General features: G+C 33.7%; 2 protein-coding genes across 8 annotated transcripts in view; one reads left to right on the top strand and one right to left on the bottom strand.

Annotated features, from left to right (window-relative positions):
* Positions 1 to 7,592, top strand: part of LOC123680559 (protein-tyrosine sulfotransferase) — a 366,815-nt gene extending 359,223 nt beyond the window's left edge. For all 6 annotated transcript variants that reach the window (XM_045618514.1, XM_045618516.1, XM_045618517.1 and 3 more), the window contains one exon: positions 6,699 to 7,592. In XM_045618514.1, the coding sequence (XP_045474470.1) occupies positions 6,699 to 7,011 (313 nt within the window). In that variant the 3' untranslated portion in view covers positions 7,012 to 7,592. The remainder of the gene's footprint in view (positions 1 to 6,698) is intronic.
* Positions 7,593 to 10,928: 3,336 nt separating this feature from the next.
* On the bottom strand, positions 10,929 to 14,109 carry LOC123680562. 2 transcript variants are annotated; one of them, XM_045618522.1, is made up of 5 exons: positions 13,951 to 14,109; positions 13,368 to 13,847; positions 13,133 to 13,278; positions 12,917 to 13,081; positions 10,929 to 11,643 (listed from the first exon to the last, which is right to left on the bottom strand). In XM_045618522.1, the coding sequence occupies exons 2-5, from the start codon at positions 13,630 to 13,632 to the stop codon at positions 11,512 to 11,514; spliced, it is 708 nt and encodes a 235-aa protein (XP_045474478.1). In that variant the 5' UTR covers positions 13,633 to 13,847; positions 13,951 to 14,109; the 3' UTR covers positions 10,929 to 11,511. The 2 variants fall into 2 exon arrangements, with proteins under 2 accessions (XP_045474478.1, XP_045474477.1); XM_045618521.1 differs by having other exon boundaries at positions 13,899 to 14,107.
* Between the last annotated feature and the right edge of the window lie 6,047 nt (positions 14,110 to 20,156).

The raw sequence follows: 20,156 nt of genomic DNA, 5'->3' as shown, positions 1-20,156 counted from the left end.
TTTTAGAGACTACCAGAACTATATTAAAGATTGTCAGAATGATATAAAGGTTAATCCAAAAAATTTTTGGAAATATGTAAGAAATTGTAAAGATGAAGGAGGTGTACCAGACAGAATGAATTATGGTGACAGGTCTGCCGAGAGCGGTGAATATATCTGTGATTTATTTGCTTCATTTTTCAGGAGTGTGTATAAACCATACTCTCAGAAATGTAACCATCATAATGATATTAGTAGTAATAATCTATTAAATTCAGTAGAATTCACCCCACAAATGGTTTTGAATAAGATAAATTCTCTGGATGCTAATAAAGGAGCGGGCTTTGATGGATATCCTTCATACTTTTTGAAAAACTGCGGTTCTAGCTTGTGTTATCCATTGTCGATCATTTTTAATAAATCGGTGCATTCTGGTACATTTCCTGATTCTTGGAAGACTTCTCTTCTTGTTCCTATCTATAAGAACTCTGGTAGTAAAGGGGATGTTGAGAATTATCGTGGGGTTAGCAAATTGTCGGTCTTTGCAAAATTATTTGAGAGTCTTGTTTTGGATGTAATGTTTCACTCTCTTAAATCATCGATGCTGGAGAATCAGCATGGCTTCTTCACGGGTCGTGGTATTGAAACTAATTTAATGATTTACACTGACTTTATCTCGCGAGCTTTGGATAACCAGTTTCAGGTGGATTCGCTGTACACCGATTTCAGTAAGGCTTTTGATAGAGTTGATCACAATTTACTTTTGTCTAAGCTTGCTGGGGTCGGTGTGCATGGGGATCTCCTTAGATGGTTCTCTTCCTATATTTATAAACGAACGCAGCTAGTTAGTGTCAGAGGTTTCAGGTCGGCCCCTTTTGTCGTTACATCTGGGGTACCTCAGGGATCTCATTTGGGACCCATTCTATTTTTAATATTCCTTAACGATATAGGAAGCTGTTTTAGATTTGTACACTTCCTCCTTTACGCAGATGATTTGAAGATGTTCAAAGAGATAAGATCAGTAAGAGACTGTGTAGAGGTTCAGAAAGATCTTGATGCGTTCTCAGATTATTGTAGACAAAATGAATTAGATCTGAATGTAAATAAATGTTCATGCATGTCATTCTCTAGAAGCCGTACAAATATTGGGTTTCAGTATCGATTGGTTGGTTGTGAGGTGAAGAAGGTGGATCAGATTAGAGATTTGGGGATGATTTTCGACTCAAAACTATCATTCGGTGCTCACATCGATACTCTCATTGCTTCTGCCGGTAGGTCTTTGGGTTTCCTTTGCAGGATTTGTAGGGATTTTAACAACGAGTCAGCTATGAAAGCAATATATTTTACTTTTATACACAGCAGAATCAATTTTGCCAGTATTATATGGAATCCTTATTATACTGTGCATAAGCAAAGGTTAGAGAGATTGCAAAATAGATTTATTAGATTCTTACATTACAAAATGACTGGTATTTACATCACTACAGGTATAAACCAAATAAGATCTCATTATCATATTGAACCATTAGAGCACCGAAGGATAAAATCGGATCTGATTTTCCTCTTCAAGACCGTGAATAACTTTTATGATTCATCCGACTTGATTTCCATGATACTTTATCACGTTCCTACGAGAACGTTTAGGAATAAAAAATTACTTGTTCACAGTAGATTCAATACGAATCTTGGCAGAAATTCGCCTATCGTGAGAATGTGTAGTTTATTTAATCAATATTGTAATGAATTAGACCCATTTAATGTTAATTTGAAATCATTTAAGCGGAGTATCAGAGGAATTTTCTGTCAGTGATTGTTTTATTATTTCATGTTATGTTGCCACATATGTACACCATAGGATGTTGTTAAAATAGTTTCTTATGTATTAGAGGATACTTTTCTGGGAGTATTCCTGTTTGTATCCCGAAACTGAATAAATAAATAAATAAAATAAATAAATAAATAAAAATAAAATATTAATTATTTCAGTATGATGTTCAATTCATTTTTAGTGAATGAAATAACATTCAAAACATACTGGACTTTCGGTACATGCGGCAACTGTGGAAATTTTTCCTAGAGATATCAGGAGAAATACTTCGCATTTTCCATCTCTTTCACAAATTAACGAATGCTTTTTGCCAGACTACAATTCTTAATTTGTAGATATGTTTCTTTTTCGACAAAACTTTTATGATACAATAAGAGTTTGAGTTTTAGTGGATTCATCATGCATAGCCGCTTTGAAATATTTCATGGTGGGCAAATTTCAGTCTATCCGTAGAATAATAAAAACTTCTACGAACATTCATGGCTGCACGTAAAATGAAAGATAATTAAATTTGCCTTCTCCACGCAGATGTTTGCAGCCAGCCTGCTTTTGAAATAAAAGAACTTAAGTGCTTCTGCGAAAACTCAAAAGATGATTGTATTGTTGCATTTCTCCTGCATTATCCAGAAAATCAAATCGGCTCGATAACAAAGTTTGAAAATCTAAAAAAAATTACTTATAAAGCATTTCCTCTTCTTAAATAATCCTAATTAGCACATAAATGTTGGTCCCCACAAGGGCGTAGATCTTTTTTTTCTTGGGGAGGGTAATAGAAAAAATAAATTACAATAACGTTTACTCATATACGTAATGTGAGAAAAAGAGATTATAATAACGAACTCAAAATATTTTTTTTTATTACCAATTCGTTTGTTCTTACCTTTTACTGGGTTTTTCTACAATGGAGTTACGAATGAAAATGAGAGATTCCTTGTTATTTTAAGAATAAAAAGTCCCATACACTTGAGCCCGCAAACACTTTTTTTTCGAGATACAGGGTATTTCTTGTATAGTTTAGAGATGCTTATATTAGTTTATCGAATCTTTATTAATCTTCGCTACAGAATGGGTAAATAAGTACCAAAACTTATAATTAATTTATTCATCACAACTTACTAACTGGATCTTTATTATAATTTGGATTTTCCTGGGCATAACTACCAGAGCTATTTGAATTTTTTTCTCGAAATCGATAGCAGATACGGGGTAATTATCCCCAGTACTCCCCAATTTCTATGCCCTTGGGTCCACATCAGGTACCTACTTAATTTCAATGAACATATGGGTAGTTTGAAAACGAAACTCTAACTCATGTTCCTCCTGTGGCAGCGCTATAGTTTTACTATTGAAAAGGAGCCTGAGAGCATCATAATTCATATCACTTTCCTATATTATATGAGATTTATTTTTCCGGAACGTAGGACAAAAGAAGAAATATGAAGGTCAAAGATATTTTTCTTGCAACGTTGATTTATCACTGATACAGAGAAATCCATTTATTTTCAGTTGCTATAAATATTCAAGAGAATATCAGAGAATATATCGGAAGTATTTTTCTGGTTTCATTCACTCTAGAAGTTATAAAAACTTTATTAATATTATATAATCGTATTTTTTCAGGAGCATAAAAAAGTTTTACAGCTTATAATAATTATGGAAAAACCATTCCCTTCGATTTCTTTTTTTCAATGATTTCCCAACTTTGTGTTATTTTACTTTTACTTACTAAATATGTTGAGGTTGATTCTTAAAATAGAATAGAGACTCTTTCCATCTGAATCTATAAAGCTAATTTCATGAAATAACGTGCTGAATGGACTAGTCGGTTACATTTTTTGGTACATTTCAAACCGAATTAAAAATTACTTCATTTTCTATATCTATGTATTTATTTCAGCACTGGATTTTCTTCCACTCAAAATAACATAATCAAGTAATAGTTGCTACACTGCATTAATCCCTTAGAACCGAATTCAACGACATTTTTATTTCATTCCTGATACCTGATGATTGGCATAGATATTCCAATTTAAAGTTTTCATCATGTGATATCCTAATTTTGAATGCAAATCAACAGGGTGAATTTTTTCTGGAAGAGTGCCCGCTTCTTTCCTCCAGAGTTATTTTTTTGTGAACTACTGGTAGTTTAGAAAAATTTAAAAAGAAACTTTGGTTCAGTTCTACACTTTTTGATTTGTTGTAGTTTTGTCGTATTTGCAATCGATTTCGAGAAAAAAATTCGAACCGCTCTCTATAGTGATTATCAGGAAAATCCAAATTATTATAAAGATCTATTCAGGTAGCCGTGATAAATAAATTAATTATAAGTTTTGGTATTTATTTACCAACTCTGTAGCGAAGATTAATAAAGATTCGATAAACTGATTAAGCATCACAAAAAAGTAAGACTACAAAAAACACCTTGTATCTCGAAAACAAAGAGTTTGGGGCTCATGTTTATGGGCCATTTTGTTTTTTGAAAATTATCCAAGGAATCTCTCATTTTCCTTCGTAACTCCGATACAGGAACACCCAGTATGAGATAAGACAATCGAATTGGTAATAAAAAAAAATTATTTCGATTAATTTGGTTCAAACTTCGTTATGATATGAGTAAACAATGCCGTCAAAAAATGTATTCGATTACCCCCCCCCCAAGAGAAAAAAAGATCTACGCCCTTAGTTACGGGGATGCGAAGAGCGGAAAAGTTGTTCCCCCTCGAATCAAAAATTGAAGGGTCCGAGCGATTTTCAGAATTTTCATTTTAAAGTCGGAAAATCGAGGTGTTGGTTTTCGTTGGACCACACTGTATAATAATGATATTATACATATAATAAAAATCCCGTTTTCTAACCGTGATCCAAGAAATTGCGAAAATAATTGTACTCATCAGTTTTGAATTGCAATTCATGTAATGTCAAATGCAGTTTCAGGTATAGGGTTTGCTTAAGTAACCACCCTCTTTTTATACGTAGAATTGACTGAAATAATGAAAAATATAGATTCTAATTTGAAAATCTTGAGTTTTGATGAATTTTAGTTGTCCAAGTTCATGATATTCTGATAAACACACTGTACATTTTTTTAATGCAGACAATCTTATAATACTACTAGCTGACCCGGCAAACTTCGTACCGCCCTATAATCAAGAAATGTCTGTTACCTTTTCATCTGAATTAAGTTAATTTCTTTATTATGTTCGAGCAACACAATGCAGGGGCTTCATTTTTAAACTTAAATGCCTTGCAATATTGACAAATAACGTTCATTGGTCCAATAGCAACGATATGCAGTGTACTGTAGTCAATTTCTTTGTTATAATTAAATGCAGCTCTATAGGGGTTAAACGCAACACTTCTATTTTGTTGGTTCCGGTTCCATCGATTCCGTTCAACTTCATTCCGCGTTTCTCGTTGCTCATCAGTTTGACTTGCTTTTGTATTTCTTTGACTTGCAGCATTACGGGTTCTGCGACTTAAGTTTGTACGTCTAATTGCCGTCATCTTTAGAAACAAAATTCAACAGAAAATAAAAAAAGGAACTTGAAATTATAAACTCTGAATAAGAATTTATCGTACTACAATTATAATATTTGATTGCCATCTTGCAACCTTATTGCGGGTCTGTGGATAGATTAAAAACGATAAAAATCGGGATTTAAAAATAGGGGTTGATCGTATAAGAGTGAAAATTGAGAGAGATATGAAATTTTTTATTCTGTCATGACAAATTAAAAATAATTCTTACCAAAAAAATTGAAGTTTATAAGTAACAAATAAAAAAAAGTGGTTAATCATAGAGGAATGAAAAATTGAGAGTATAATCAGATTTTTTTTTAAGTCGACAGAATAAAAAAAAAATTTTTGCCAAAAAATTAAAGTTTATAATTCACAAAAAAAAATAGGGGTTGATCGTAGAGGGGTGAAAATTGAGAGTAATATGAGATTTTTCATTTAAAGTCATGATAGAATAAAAAAAAATTTTTGCCAAAAAATTAAAGCTTATAATTAACAAATAAAAAATAAGGGTTGAACGTAGAGGGGTGAAAAATTGAGAGTCATATGAGATTTTTCATTATAAGTCATGACAAATTAAAAAAAAATTCTTGCAAAAAAAATGAAACTTTTTAATTACCAAATAAAAAATAAGGGTTGATCGTAGAGGGGTGAAAATTTAGGGTTGCATGTATTTTTGTATGATGTATCATAAAAAAATAAAAACAAAAAATTTTTTCTGAAAAATAAAAAAAAATTAAGGGGTGGACCACCCTTAACATTTAGGGGGATGAAAAATAGATGTTGTCCGATTCTCCCCCCTGACTAATATCCTCGCTAAGGATCACGAAAATCGGTCGAGCCGTTTCGGAGGAGTTCGATTACGCACCCCGTGACAGAAGAATTTTATATATTAGATGTATTTGCAGAATTGAAAAAATTTCTGCAGAAATATTTAAAAAAAATGGGAGTCCTCGTCGCTACCGCCACTAATCCCATTAACTCATGAACCGTTGAGTTTATTGTCATCAAAAAAAGCTATCTAAGCAATAATATACTGGGTGTTTCATTTGAAATAAGGAAGTAGTAGTAGTCTGCTTCCGGGATAACCGGAAGTTGTAGAGATCTGAGAATATTTTAGGGCGAAAGATCATTGTCTCAAATCCCAACACGCAAATTTTCAGCACAAAATTATGATAAGTTTTCCATAAACGTCTAATAGGCCATCGCGGTGAATCACCCTGTATGTAATCGTATTGCTGAATGCTCATCCTCAGGGATATAACATTGAACATGAAAACATGAAACCAAAAAACGTTGCTCTTTCTTGATACATTTATACCCAGCAAAACTCAATAGACTCAATTGATATTTAATGTTTTTTCTTTAATTCCAGAGTGGAGAGATCATCGGACCAAGTGATAAAACCCGTAAATCTCGAAGCATTAACAAAATGGGTTGGCAACATACCCGATGACGTAGTGCACGATATGGCCGAGATAGCACCAATGTTGTCTGTACTTGGCTACGATCCCTATGCTAATCCTCCGGAATATGGCAAGCCGGATGCTGAAATAGCTAGCAATACGCGAAATATTGAGAGAAACAAAAACCTCTGGGAACAGAAGGCCAAGGAGATGCTTTTGGAGGCGGTGGGAGACACTGCGTTAGATAGAGAACCGAGCGATCCCCCCAACAACAATACGTGATAGCTGTTTTACACCGTTATTTGTTTGCAGTTCAAGTGTATATGGAGAGTTGACAATTATTATTAAATGTATACTGTGCGCGTATTGAAGCAAAAACTGAAAGAGTTATGAACGATTAAAATCATTGGAGAAAGTATTGATGTTCAAATAATAAAACCCTGTTATCATTCTTTTATTTATTGTGTACAAATGATTTTATAAATGAATTATTCAAGAAGTATATCGCGAGATTGATTTTTCATTAATTTACCATGTCCCGAAGTCAATATTGGTATAAAATACGGGTCGATTCATTTTATTTCATTTTCATTGTGTCACGAAATATCTTTTTTTTTTATTTTTATTGTATGCAGATGACTATAAATGAAGTAAGCAAAAAGTATATTAGCAAAACTCATTACTCACTAGTTTATCCCCCTCCTAAAGTCATCCCAAAATGTATCGAATTCAAAATACATGCCATATTATTTCAATTCATTTTGCAATATGAAATATTCTGCTCGAAATACTTTCAATTCTGAAACCAGTATTATTCAGTTGTCATTATTTACATTTGTGTTCAATAAATCAGTCAAAAACCACTCGAATTTTAATTTTATTCTCAATTTTTTCAACGGACTTTTAAACTACAGAACAATACTAGAATTAATGAATTAGTTCTAATCATTGTCGAGAGAAACTATCCTCAAACAATTCGTCCAACCTAAATTCAGTTGAAGAATGCCTAGATGCTAAAATATGAGAATTCAGCTCCATTGAAAATGAACTCATGCAGTTTTTATGACAACACACAGTCATGCAAAATTATCGGTGATTTTGATGCACTTGTGCAATTACTTACGATAGCATTGGCATTTTTCGCATAAAGAGTGACACGACAACACCCTATGAGCTAAATGGAATAGCCGCGCCACAACTTCATTCGAAATATGCTGGTTGAACTCAATTTTCGTGAAGGAACATTCTCTGCAGACGTTATAGCCACAACTCTGTACAACAGGCTGTAGATCTGCAAATCTGCAAATGATTAAAAAAAAAAAATATTCATGCGAACTTATCCGAAAGAACAATATTTCAAGATAAAAAATTTCTTAATTTACTTACATTTTGAATTTGAGCTTTAAAAATAGGAAATCACTTCTAAGAAATTAAAATTTCTAATTTATTTTCAAATCTGAATTTCAATTTTTTTTTTTTATGAAGTTTTGGTTTGTTTTGGGCAAAAAGAGTCATTGTTTCGGAATAGAAAAATCGAGCAAAATATTGGTCAAGTATAGTAGAACTTCATTGTGCTGTCTTCTTCTATTGGTTTCTATATATTGTCTCCTTTCTTGATCCAATTCAACTCTCAAGTATCTAAAAGTCCCGATCTGTTCTATTGTTGTTCAATCCAATTCTATATTTATTTCTTCATGGTCCACCATTATAACTTTTGTCTTGCTCTTAACAATTTTCATTCCGAATTCCTTTACAACTTCCTTCCAGTTTTGCATGTTTCCCTGCAAATCTTCTTTTCGGCCAGTAATTACTACAATGTCATCCATAAAAGCTCATTCCGATATTTTACTCTGTATATTTGTGTCCTACGTAGAAATTTTCTAGTATTTATCTCATATTCTTTCAAAATCTCATCAATGAAAATTATGAACATCACCGGGCTCAAGCTGTCTTAGTCCAGTTTCCTTCAGGCGGTCCAATTGTTGACGGTACAGTTCCGAGTTAACAGTTGTACCATAGCAGCTCATAGTAGATAATTCCCTGCCAATCCCACCAAACACAGCCAAACCTGCCTGGCCGTGAATCCTAGCTCAACGCGTTTCGATCACGACCGTTTTCGCTTGACGTTGTCGTAAGTGGTCCACTTTTCATCAAAAACCGCTTCAAAAATAGGTCGATTTTGTTGCAATTCAGCAGCGATTTGCAGTTGGAAATTCGATCCAAGAGGTTTTTTTGCGTTAACTCATTTGGTACCCAAATATACTGCTTCTTCTTGAGAACGCCTTATGCAAATGGTTCCAAAAGGTTTTTTGTGCAATCTTCAGCTCTTCTTCTTCAGGTGCCGTCTCCGTTCCGAAGTTTGGCTATCATTAAAGCTATGCCTATTCTCGATACTGCAGATCCAAACAAGTTGTTGCAATTTTCCATTCTCTCAAGTTCTTCAACCATGAGTTTCTCTTCTTCCTATTGATCTTTTGCCCATTATCTTTCCCTGGACAATAAGCTGCAGCAACTGGTATCTCTTCAACTCTTGGACAATCGAATGCTTACATGACGGTCGGGCTCAACAATGTAGGTACAATTGGAAAAATAATGGATTTCTTTTTTACTACACCTAATATTACACTCCAAAGGAACTGATGAAATTAGCCGTCGTGTCGTGTCGAGAATATTAAAAGTTCATTGGTCGCTCCGACACGAGTTTCTTCTTTACCTATAGCTACAGGTACAGAAGAACTAGAAGAGAGGAACTTAGGCGAGATCTGAAAAAGGAACCGTCTGAAGCTATTGGTTTTGTAAACGTTCAGCAATAATACCAAGCGAAGTGGTATCACTAACTTGACTTTAAGAAACCTGCCAACGTGGTTTCAAACCCACAAGGCTGGCAAAGAGGCTAAATTTTCGCCAGAACTTCCATCCGACAAGTCTTCTCTCGTGCATAGGGAAGATAATTGATGAAAGGCTATCATTCTGAAAATTTCGAAGGCAATGACGAAAGGAAGGGGGATCATACAGTTGGAACAATTCGATTTTCATAGCCATCCTGCGCAATAAGTGCTTCGAGCAGTAGCAAGGGAGGCCCTAGCCTTAAAATTTGAGGAGGGGGGGTCGCCGTTATGGGCTTCAAGTTTTTTGATGAGACCATTTCGTACCTTGTCTGCTTGAAACGCATATTGAGTGTTAGGTGGTACCATTTTGGAAGGTGGGTTCATGAACCCCTTGACCCCACCCCCAGGAACCGCGCTTGAGGAGTAGAGCAAATCACGGACAGATTCAACCTAAAAAACACTTACAGGGGCTGTCTTTTTGATAAGGCCAAAGCGTTTGAAAAAATGTGGCACAAAAGACTACTATACAAACTGCTTGCTGCTGCAAGGTTGCAGAATGGTTCTCTATGGTTCATATTGCAGCCTTTCACCTGTAGTCTCACAAGTTTAGAGCAAAAGTTGACGGAGTACTACTGTCTTCAGAAGGGCACTTTCAACCGGAGTCCCGCAAGGATCTCTGCTGTCACAGTTATTTTTTAAATTAAATGTGTTTGACATGCTGAAAACGGTGAAATGTGCATGGCACTTTATGCTGACGTTATCGTCATTTTTTCCAGTTTGTGGTGCCCCTAAATGGCATCAAATTACCTGTAAGAAATCATATCAAGATATCAATGGTATGATCGATGAAGAATCGCTGTTCTCTTCAGCCGAAAGAGGTACGATCGTAATTTTCGGTAGGAGGATCGAATGGAAAAACGAGGCCAAATCTGGGAGTGATACTTGACAAGAAGCTCAATTGGAAACAACACGTCACATCACCTGTGACGAAGAGAAAGATAACAGCGGCAAAATATCTCTTTCCAACAAGCTTCTTCTCTACAAGTCCATTCGCCAGTTATGACTTACACATGTCCAGCCTGGAAATATGTCGCATTGGCAGTGACTTCAAGTTGTGCAGAATACAATTCTAACTTCAAAAGATTGAGATTGAAGTTTTAAGTTGTAAAGTTGCTTCCTAAAAGCCTTTGTAGTAGCAATGAGGATAAAATGAAATATTTTGAAATCTTGGTGGAGAATTCTAGATCGATTCTCTTATATAACTCCATAGACATGAAGTTATAGTATTCAAACGGAGGGAACATTACATCCAATGAAATAGTCTCCTGTCTTTCAGGAAAGTTGATTTCATTTTTGGAATGAATAATATTCTTTTGTTTCAACGGAATGTATTCACAAAATCCATACAAAAATAACATCAAAAATAGATTTAGGTACAAAAATATCTTAAGTCAATGGCAATTTTTTTATAGTTAGGTTTGAATCATTTGGCAAACATAAATAACATGTTCATTCAGCATGACATGTTTGATAGTTATACCCTTTTGAGTGGTAATGTTATTTAAAAATTTAATATGAATTATACTTTTGTCTTCCCGAAATAGTCCAACATTCAAAATAATTATGACACAACTGAATGGTTGAATGAACATGATAAAAAATTGCAATGATGAATATCACTTTGGTAAGAACTAATGTTACAGTTAGTCACTCTATGACAGCATTGTCTACTAGCATCCATCAGTCCAATATGTTTCAAAATATGAGATTAAATTGTTGAACTCTCTTCCAACATTATATTCAAAATTTTGAAATATTGATTGTTATTGCTATGTTCAACATAAAATTCTCAATTATTCTGAAACAATCTGATAGATTTTTAATGCTATAAATACTATATGTAAAACAATTACTTGCAGAAAATATCACACCACAATAATAATAATAATAAATTTCATCTGTCTGGAAACAAGTCTTCGTACTTAGGTGGCAAATCTTTGTCAATTTCAAGAGGAGGAGCATTTGGGGTAGATTCCCTTTGTGTAGATCTTCCACTTCTTTGTTCATACATCTCTGTATCCCTGCCCTGAAAAAAACATAGTATTAGTTTGCTTTGTGGTGAATACTGATCACGCCCAATCTAAAAATATAAATTAGCGGAAAAGATCATAAATCAAACAGTGAGTTGATATGTAAAATATAAAATGTTTATATTCAAAAAAATAGGTTTTTGTCGTAAAAATTATGAAAATACATACACAATTTGCGAATTTATTTCATAATTATTTCTTGAAAATAATGTCGTCCAAATGTCTACCTTCGTGTTCATAACACTTATTTAATCTAACAATAAAATTCCTGATGACTGCTTATCAAGTATGCTCCGTTATGACTCTCATTTCATGGCAAATATTTTATTTCAACTGAGCCAGGGAAGTCGGTTTACTAACATAAACTTTAAATTTGAGGAAACCTCACAGGTTGAAGTCCTTTGGCTTCAAATCAGGACTGTAGGGAGATGGCAATGAATGTCACCTCACATAGAGAGTAATTTGTCTGAAAAAAGTTCTCGAAATTGTGGCAGATACACATTGAATGTGTGTGAAGTTGCTCCATCTTGTTCGAACTATGTTATTTGATTATAACCAGGAAAGTTCTGCAGTGCAGGCTACAAAAATTTATCTAACATCCTCTCATAACGCTCTGAATTCACATTTAATGCACGCCCCCTTTCTTTGTCTAAAAATAAAGGGTCAATAAATCATTCACCTTTCGTGAATGAAGAAGTTTCTGATGCTTGCAGTTCGGATTGGTTGCTCTGAAGATTCATCCAAAATCAATGAGTTGGAAAAACCTTTGTCATGCCTCTGAATGCCAGTTTGGGATTCAAATTCTTGCACCAATTGTATAGTACTGGAGTGCAACTCTATATTTTTATGCAAAATGCGTTGTTACGATAATCTATGCACATTCAAAGTACTTGAACACTTCCGAATGGAGAGGTAACCTCAGCGTCAGGGCTCTGGTCTAGATAGAGTTGAACTGGTCTCCCAAAACATTTCTACCCTTTTTCGAATGAGAATATTGCTTGGCGCATCATTTAAGTGACAAAAACTTTGAATATAGGAGAAATTTCTTCATGGTTTCGTTGAAAAATTATCATTTTTTTTAGAATTCAGTCATTAGTTATGTACACAAGCAATAAATAGTAAGCCGCCTTCAAAAAGATAACTAGATTAATTCTTCATTAAACAAATTATTATGTATAACATGTAGAATGTATATAAAGATCTCAATTATAACAATATTAAATTTTAGAATATATAATCTGAATTAACAGAAATTGTGACTCAACATACCTGTCTTATTCTACTAGGATTAGAGAAATGCTCAGCAAAACATGCCACTTTGTGCTTTTTACAGGCCCAAATACTAATTAGGAAAGTTATAAATAACACAGAAAGAAAAGATAGAGAACTAACAAGTAACTTAGTTCCGATCGTTGGTATTTTCTCATGTGTAACCTAAAATATTCAAGATTAGTAATTTATGGATGAATGAATATAATAGCTTACAAATTTCAAACAGGATCCCTCATCAACACATCCAGGTAAAGGACAATTCACATAACCATCATTAAAGAAACCATCATAAATACAAAATGATGATTTGTCATTGCAAGGTCTATAGGATAAATCGTATATGGTTTCTGGAGAACAATCTAGAGTACATTTCCAATTAGACAATGAGCAGTTAAGTTTAATGAGGTATTCAACTACATTCTTAGAGGAGCTGAATAGAGATACTTACTTCGATAAGCACTAAACACCATTTTAAAATCTAATTCTTGGAACTGTTCTTGGAAAGGCTCTTTTCCAAGTGTAATATGAACATACATTTTATGTTTTTTTGTCCTGAAGGAATTACCATAGTTAAAATTATCCACAGTATTTATTTCTCCATTCATTTTTGAGACTACATTAAAATGTCCACAAAAAGGATTACTTTTAGAAAGATCTTTAGCTTCAAACTGTATGAAATCAATACATTGACCTGAGGTACTATTTCTTCGCATGGTAAGTGACTGGATCACTGCAATAACTCCATCAGTACCACTAGGATATCCCACTTTGAAAGTGCAAACCAAATCATCATTCCATTTATCTGAATGAAATTGAAAGTCCCCTTCAACAAGAAGCCCTGAATTATGGTGTTGCGTCAAAGGATAGTTCTTTATCCCTAATAGTTTGAATTTAGAACAAAGTGCATTCCGTTCTTCATTGAAGTTCACTAAAAATATTATACATATTATCAACAATTTCAGCAAAAGAAAAAACTCACGTTTGATGTATGCAAAACATTCTGGAACGATAAGGACAGAAAGTAATAATACCTTCGTTATCATATAATTTTTATAATTGAACTTCATGGTTTTTGTTGTAAGATAATATATTTTCATTCATTTTCCATGGTATAATTGTTAAAAAAATTTTTCATTATGAGTCAACATCGATTAATTATCGTGATAAAAGCTGTCAAATTCCATCCATGTTGAAGTTGACATGTGAAAACTTAACTACTTCATCTTTGACATACTTTATCTAACCAAGAATACTTACGAAATATAACTACTGTATCTAACACAGAATACTAATTATAGGGATTCCAACTACCGCTGAGGGCACTGCGAACTATGAACAAACGTTGGTAATTTTTTCGGAATTTAGGTAGTATAAGTGAGTATAGGTCTTTCCATTAATCTGGTGGGTATATGTGACGAGTTTTAGAGATTTTATAGAATAGAATAATCTATGTGGTTGAGTGAAATCTGGCTTCGATCACAAATTATGGATGGGGTGCGTTATGCATTTATAAGGTGGAATAGATTTTGCGATATCGGAGTATATTTTAAATCTAATATTAGATACCTATATTCGATATAATAAGAACTTCCAATGAAATTGAAGAATTGTGGATGAATATCCACCATTGAAGACAACATAATTGAAAACCCCAAGAACTTCTGGTCCTTTGTGGGATCATCTAGAAGAAATGAGCAAATTCCGCACGTATTGGAACACAACAACAAAACTCTCACCGATGATATTGAAAAAGCAAATGAGTTTAATGGATTATTCTCATCATTTTTTGAAGATCCCTTTAAGTCGGTCATTTACAAAAAAAAGATTAATAATAACTCTACCATATTTTTCAACGACATTTCTGAGTCAGAGATAGAGGCAAAAATAACATCTTTAAATGTCAGCAAGGGCTCCGGTCCTGATTTGATTCCATCTTTTTTTTATGAAAACCTGTGGTGACAGCCTGGTGAAACCTTTGCACATAATTTATAATAGATCCCTCAAGGAATTGTTTCCAGACAGGTGGAAGTTGGCCAAGGTGGTTCCTATACACAAGTCTGGCAATAAGAAGCAATAATAGACTTGTTTCCATTCTCAACCAGTATGGCAAGATGTTCGAATCCTTGGTGACAGACAGACTATTTCATTTGTCGAACAGTAGAATTTCCAAAGATCAACATGGTTTCTTCAGGGGTCGTTCAGTGTTGACCAATTTGTCGCCATATGTTGATTACCTATCAAGGTCAATGGATGATGATTTTCAATTGGAAGCTGTTTACACATATATTGCAAAGGCATTTGATAAGGTGCACCATAGTACTTTAATGTCGATATTGGAGGATTTTGGGATCACTGGATCGCTTCTTCAATGGATCGCATCTTACTGGGATGGGAGAAGACAGTACGTGGTCGTTAATGATCAATAATCTGAGCAGGTGGATGTCACGTCAGTAGTCCCGCAGGGTTCCCATCTTGGACCGCTTCTTTTTTTAATTTATTTCTATGATGTCTCAGAATGTTTTCTTAATGCCCATCATAGCTTATATGCCGATGATTTAAAAATTTATAAAAAATTGTTTATATGGGAGATGTTGTTGCCTTCCAGGAAGACCTGGACCGTTTGTTCGTTTTCTGCTCAGAGAGATATTTTACGTTGAATGTTAAATAATGTCAGCATATAACTTTTACAAGAAACCTAAATGTTATTAGATCATCTTTTTTCTTGACGGGCTTGAGTTGGAAAGAGTAGATATTGTTATAGATCTCGGGGTTTTGTTAGATAGAAAATTGTCTTCTGAATTGCATATAGATATATACAGGGTGAGTCTTTGACTTGTACATATATTTTAACCCAAGATTCCTGAGGTCAAAAGAAACACTTTTTTCCTTTACCATTTTTTCCGATTCGGCCCGTTTAAAAAGATACAGGCTGTTGAAAATCGTTAAAAAAATATGATTTTCGGCTATATCTCGTAAATGGTTGTATCGAAGGAAATGATTTTTGAAATATAGCTTTTTTTTGATGTGATACATCTTCTCCGAACACAAGATTCCATACACATTCTTCTGTTTCTTTATTATGAACATGATATCCCATAAAAATACCAGAAATTCAAAGAAACCAACTCTTAAGAGTAATTTGAACGTTCATTGAAGAATATTTGGCTAATTTGAAAAATAAAAGTATTCTTCATATTTTCTCGTACAAAGCGCCGTTTTCGAATAACTTGATCTCAAAAAAAAAAAAAATTATCTGTGAAATTCAAAAAATTGGGTACTTTGGCTGAATGCAACTCTGTTCTGTTGTGGAAAAAAAACCACAGAACTGAATATTTACTATGATGTCATGTCTCAGATTTTAGAATTGAAGTACTAGCCAACTTAGTTTGAAAATGAAGTAATTTGAATAAGCTCACCTCAACTCCTCGATTTGATTACAAATTACTGAGCTTTGGCACAGCTCTGATAATAAGAAGATACTACACTAAAATCAACATTCTTTTTGAAAAGTCCAGATTATTCATAAAGCCCATGTTTAAAAAAGTTTTCACAAAATAGTCCCATTATAATGACAACAATCAATATCCCACTAAAGACTGCTGCTATCGAACAATACTGCATTCTTCTTCGGGTTATCCAAACTCACATCGAAACATACCACTAGGACTAGGTACATACTAGACAAATTTTCATGTGATTGAGATTGAATACTTTCATTCTTTTGCTATTCCATAATTTCATCCTAAGAGCATATGATTGACATACTTCCAAGAGGGCCATAATTGTTTTAATGTGAAAACAAATTAGGTAAGTTGAAAGAAACAGGATATTCAACTGTGGATATTTATATTGAATAGTTCTCATTTATTTTCAATGGCAAAATCAAGATGAATCAAGTAGTAGAGTTGGCTATAATGTAGGTACACATTAAGAACAAATTTGATTACAAGTGGAGTCTAACATTTTCCATTGATTACAGAGCCAGAATATTTTACATATTTCCATATTTTCATTCTGATGGCTTCAAAAATATTGATGCATTCCAATATTTTTATGAGATAGTTGGAACAAATCGAATGCTTCATTTCATAACAAATATCTTACAACAATAACAGTGTAAATTGTAAATGAAAATTTTAGGTTAGAACATAGATTATTCGAACCGAACTGCTGTGTTTATAATTTGGCATCACTCGAGATTTGAAATTTAAACTTGAAACCACAGATTATTATAGTCTGTGTTAGAACTTTCACAGATAAATATTTATTTGAGATTTTAAGGTTAAATGGCATTGTACAAAATTAAATAAACAAGGATATCATATAAATGAAATATAATGAATGAATGGATATGAATATCAGAGCTAATATGGGTGGTAGCGAGCTCAATTCGTTATAATTATCGAAAATTAAATAGAAAATCAAGAGAAGAATATTTAATCTTTAGCGTCAATGAAATTGGAATAACTCATTTATTTGATTTATAAACACTACTTTGTTCAACAAATGGAATGTTAAACGTGAGTTTATGATGGTTTTTCTAATTTAGTAGCTTATTTCCAAGGTTCAAAAGGTATATCTTATGCTTGAGAAAACTTCAGTGTTCCGGTTTTCAGGGGTGAATTAGCTCATTTTGAAAATTTAAAATGGCTATATCTTTTTAACAGGGCCGAATCGGAAAAAATGGTAAATGAAAAAAGTGTTTCTTTTGACCTCAAGAACCTTCGGTTAAAATATATGTACAAGTCAAAGACTCACCCTGTATATATATATATATAAATAATCTTTATCCCATTTGTTACCTTTCGGTGTATGGGTTTCATTATCTACATTTTCTATCTTAACAATAACTTAAAATAATTCTAATTTGATTCAATAAATTTCTTCCATTCTGTCCTATTTGATGTCATCATCTCAGCTTCCCTGACGCTTTTCCCTCTCTTTTTTATTTCCTCTTCTATCATATCCTCCCATGTTTGTTGCGGTCTTCCCCTTTTTGCCTTTTTCTCGACTTTTGCTTCCCATATTTGTTTGATTGGTCTTTCCTCCTCCATACGATATAGATGCGGTGGTCAAAAAAAGTTTCGGGATGCTTGGTTTTGTTTTAAGAATTACTAAAGATTTCAAGAACGCGGTCACATTGAAAACCCTCTATATTTCCCACGTAAGAAGCAGCTTAGAGTACGCTACCCAAAACCCTCATTACCACAAGTACATTGACAATTCAAACTTTTGAAGAATTTTTTTTGAACTCGTTCAATTTACTTGTGCTAATGAGGGTTTCAGATTTGGGTAGCGTACTCTAAGCTGCTTCTTACGGATATTTCAAATGAGTCACACAATGAAACCAAACTGAATGACCAATTCTTGGAAAACTTTAAAACCCTTCCAAAATCATATTCCTTGAAGTTAGTTCAACATGAAAATGATAATATTTGGCCGAATAAGTAACACATACATAGGTATTATTGGTAACTTGTTTATTCTAACGATTACAGTTTTATCGGCACCAAAAAAAATTATTATTCATGAAATCGTTCATATGATTTTCATGTCGGAGCAGTGCCACAGAAAATGTTTATCAGCCAGTAGATCCTATGCTGTCGAATATCCCGAAAGAAGACATCCATATGAGTCGAGTTTTCTTAGGCTTTTAAACAGATTTGTAGAGACAGGAGATGTCAAGTATAAAAAAGAAGAGAGGGTAAAATCGGCCACTAACGAAGACAAGGAGCTCGAGGTTTTAATGCATGTAACAGAAAATCCAAACACAAGCCAAAGGGAGCTTGGTGTAGCCTGTAGTATAAGTGAGCGTTCAGTTCAAAGAATCCTCAAAAAGAATAAGTATCATGCCTATCACATTCAGATGCACCAGGCGCTTACCGATAGTGATTTTGAAAACCGTCTGAATTTCTGTAACTGGACAAGTTTTCAAATTGAACAGAACCCTACATTTTTTTAATTTGTTTTATTAAGTGAAGAAGCAGCAACCTTCCACAATTCCGGAGCCGTCAATAGGCACAATTTTCACTATTACTCTGTAGAAAATCCGAGAATTATAAGGGAAATAGATGTATGATGACGTTTGTTTTTATATCCAATATTTGAATAAAATTTTCCGTTCTGATTTCATTTTTCGTGCCTGCTGGACGCAGGAGTGAAAATAGCCCTTTGGTTACTTCTGAAAAAATGTAAGGTTTTAAACTGTGTACATCATCATGGAAAAAATACAGGGTGTTACATTTGAACAACTCGAGAAAAAACAATTTTAAATTCTTCATATTTGGACATTGATAACGGACGTCCTGTATAAGAGAAGTTGATCATTTAGGAACGATGACTAGGCAAATTCTTAAGTTAAAAGAAATTCTGATCAAATTCATGTTTCTATCGCTTCTGAAAATCGGTAAAGGGCTTTTACCGAACTATTGTTTCAGCGAAATTTTGCAGTTTTTTCTGAATGAGATACGTGCCGTTGGAAAAATATCCCTAATATTTTGCATCATGATAAAGATATTGAAGAGCATTGAAAATATGCAAAAATATAAGGGGTGTTCCATTTGAAAAAGCACTCATTTGTTGAATAATTTTATTTGGGAACACCCTGTATATCAGAAAATAATTTCCAGAGATGCAGAATTGAAAGTACAAAGGGAATGCTTTTCAACAAAATTCCTAAAACGTCTGGTTTGTTTGGCAGCTATGGAAGCCTAACGCACTATTGCAGGACCCTGTATATAGTTTTTTCTTATGTTTGTATATGTTGAAGGCAATCAGGAAACGAATATTATTATTAAAAATAAAGGTTTATTTTACAAAGTACATAATTGTATCTCAGCGAAGAAATATTTCATCCATGTTCAAAGAATACCTTATAAAATTCCCTGGTTCCCTGATTGATTATGCATATTTTCGATGTCTACAAAATTTAAAACTCTTTCAATAAATGGTTCATCAACAATATCCTCAGGATTATCTCCTTTCAACTCTTTCAAGATGAACACATTATGTAGATTACATCCTGATATCACGAGGAGACAAATTAGATCTGGTCTGACCGTCTCCAATAATTTCGATCGACGAAATTGTTTTTTTTTATTTTCACAAAACACACTCAAAAATTCTTCGTTATCAGCTCCGTCATCGTTCGGCAAAACATGCCACGCTGCCATATAAAGACTTTTTTTTTCCTCCATTCTCAACGTGGTCGCGTGATCTGCAACCGTTCGCACCTTGC

This window comes from Harmonia axyridis, chromosome 5 (genome assembly GCF_914767665.1).
Source record: "Harmonia axyridis chromosome 5, icHarAxyr1.1, whole genome shotgun sequence".
Lineage (NCBI taxonomy): Eukaryota > Metazoa > Arthropoda > Insecta > Coleoptera > Coccinellidae > Harmonia > Harmonia axyridis.
Note: the sequence above shows the minus strand (reverse complement) of the source record. Positions and strands in the feature narration are given on the sequence as shown.

Bases quoted from the DNA above. Each gene is read 5' to 3' on its own strand.
- LOC123680562 (XM_045618521.1), bottom strand. From the start codon at position 14,016: ATGAAAATATATTATCTTACAACAAAAACCATGAAGTTCAATTATAAA. The intron at 13,082-13,132 runs GTAAGCTATTAT...TGAATATTTTAG, and splicing joins AGGGATCCTGTTTGAAATTT to GTTACACATGAGAAAATACC. The intron at 11,644-12,916 runs GTATGTTGAGTC...TGTTTTTTTCAG, and splicing joins ATCCTAGTAGAATAAGACAG to GGCAGGGATACAGAGATGTA.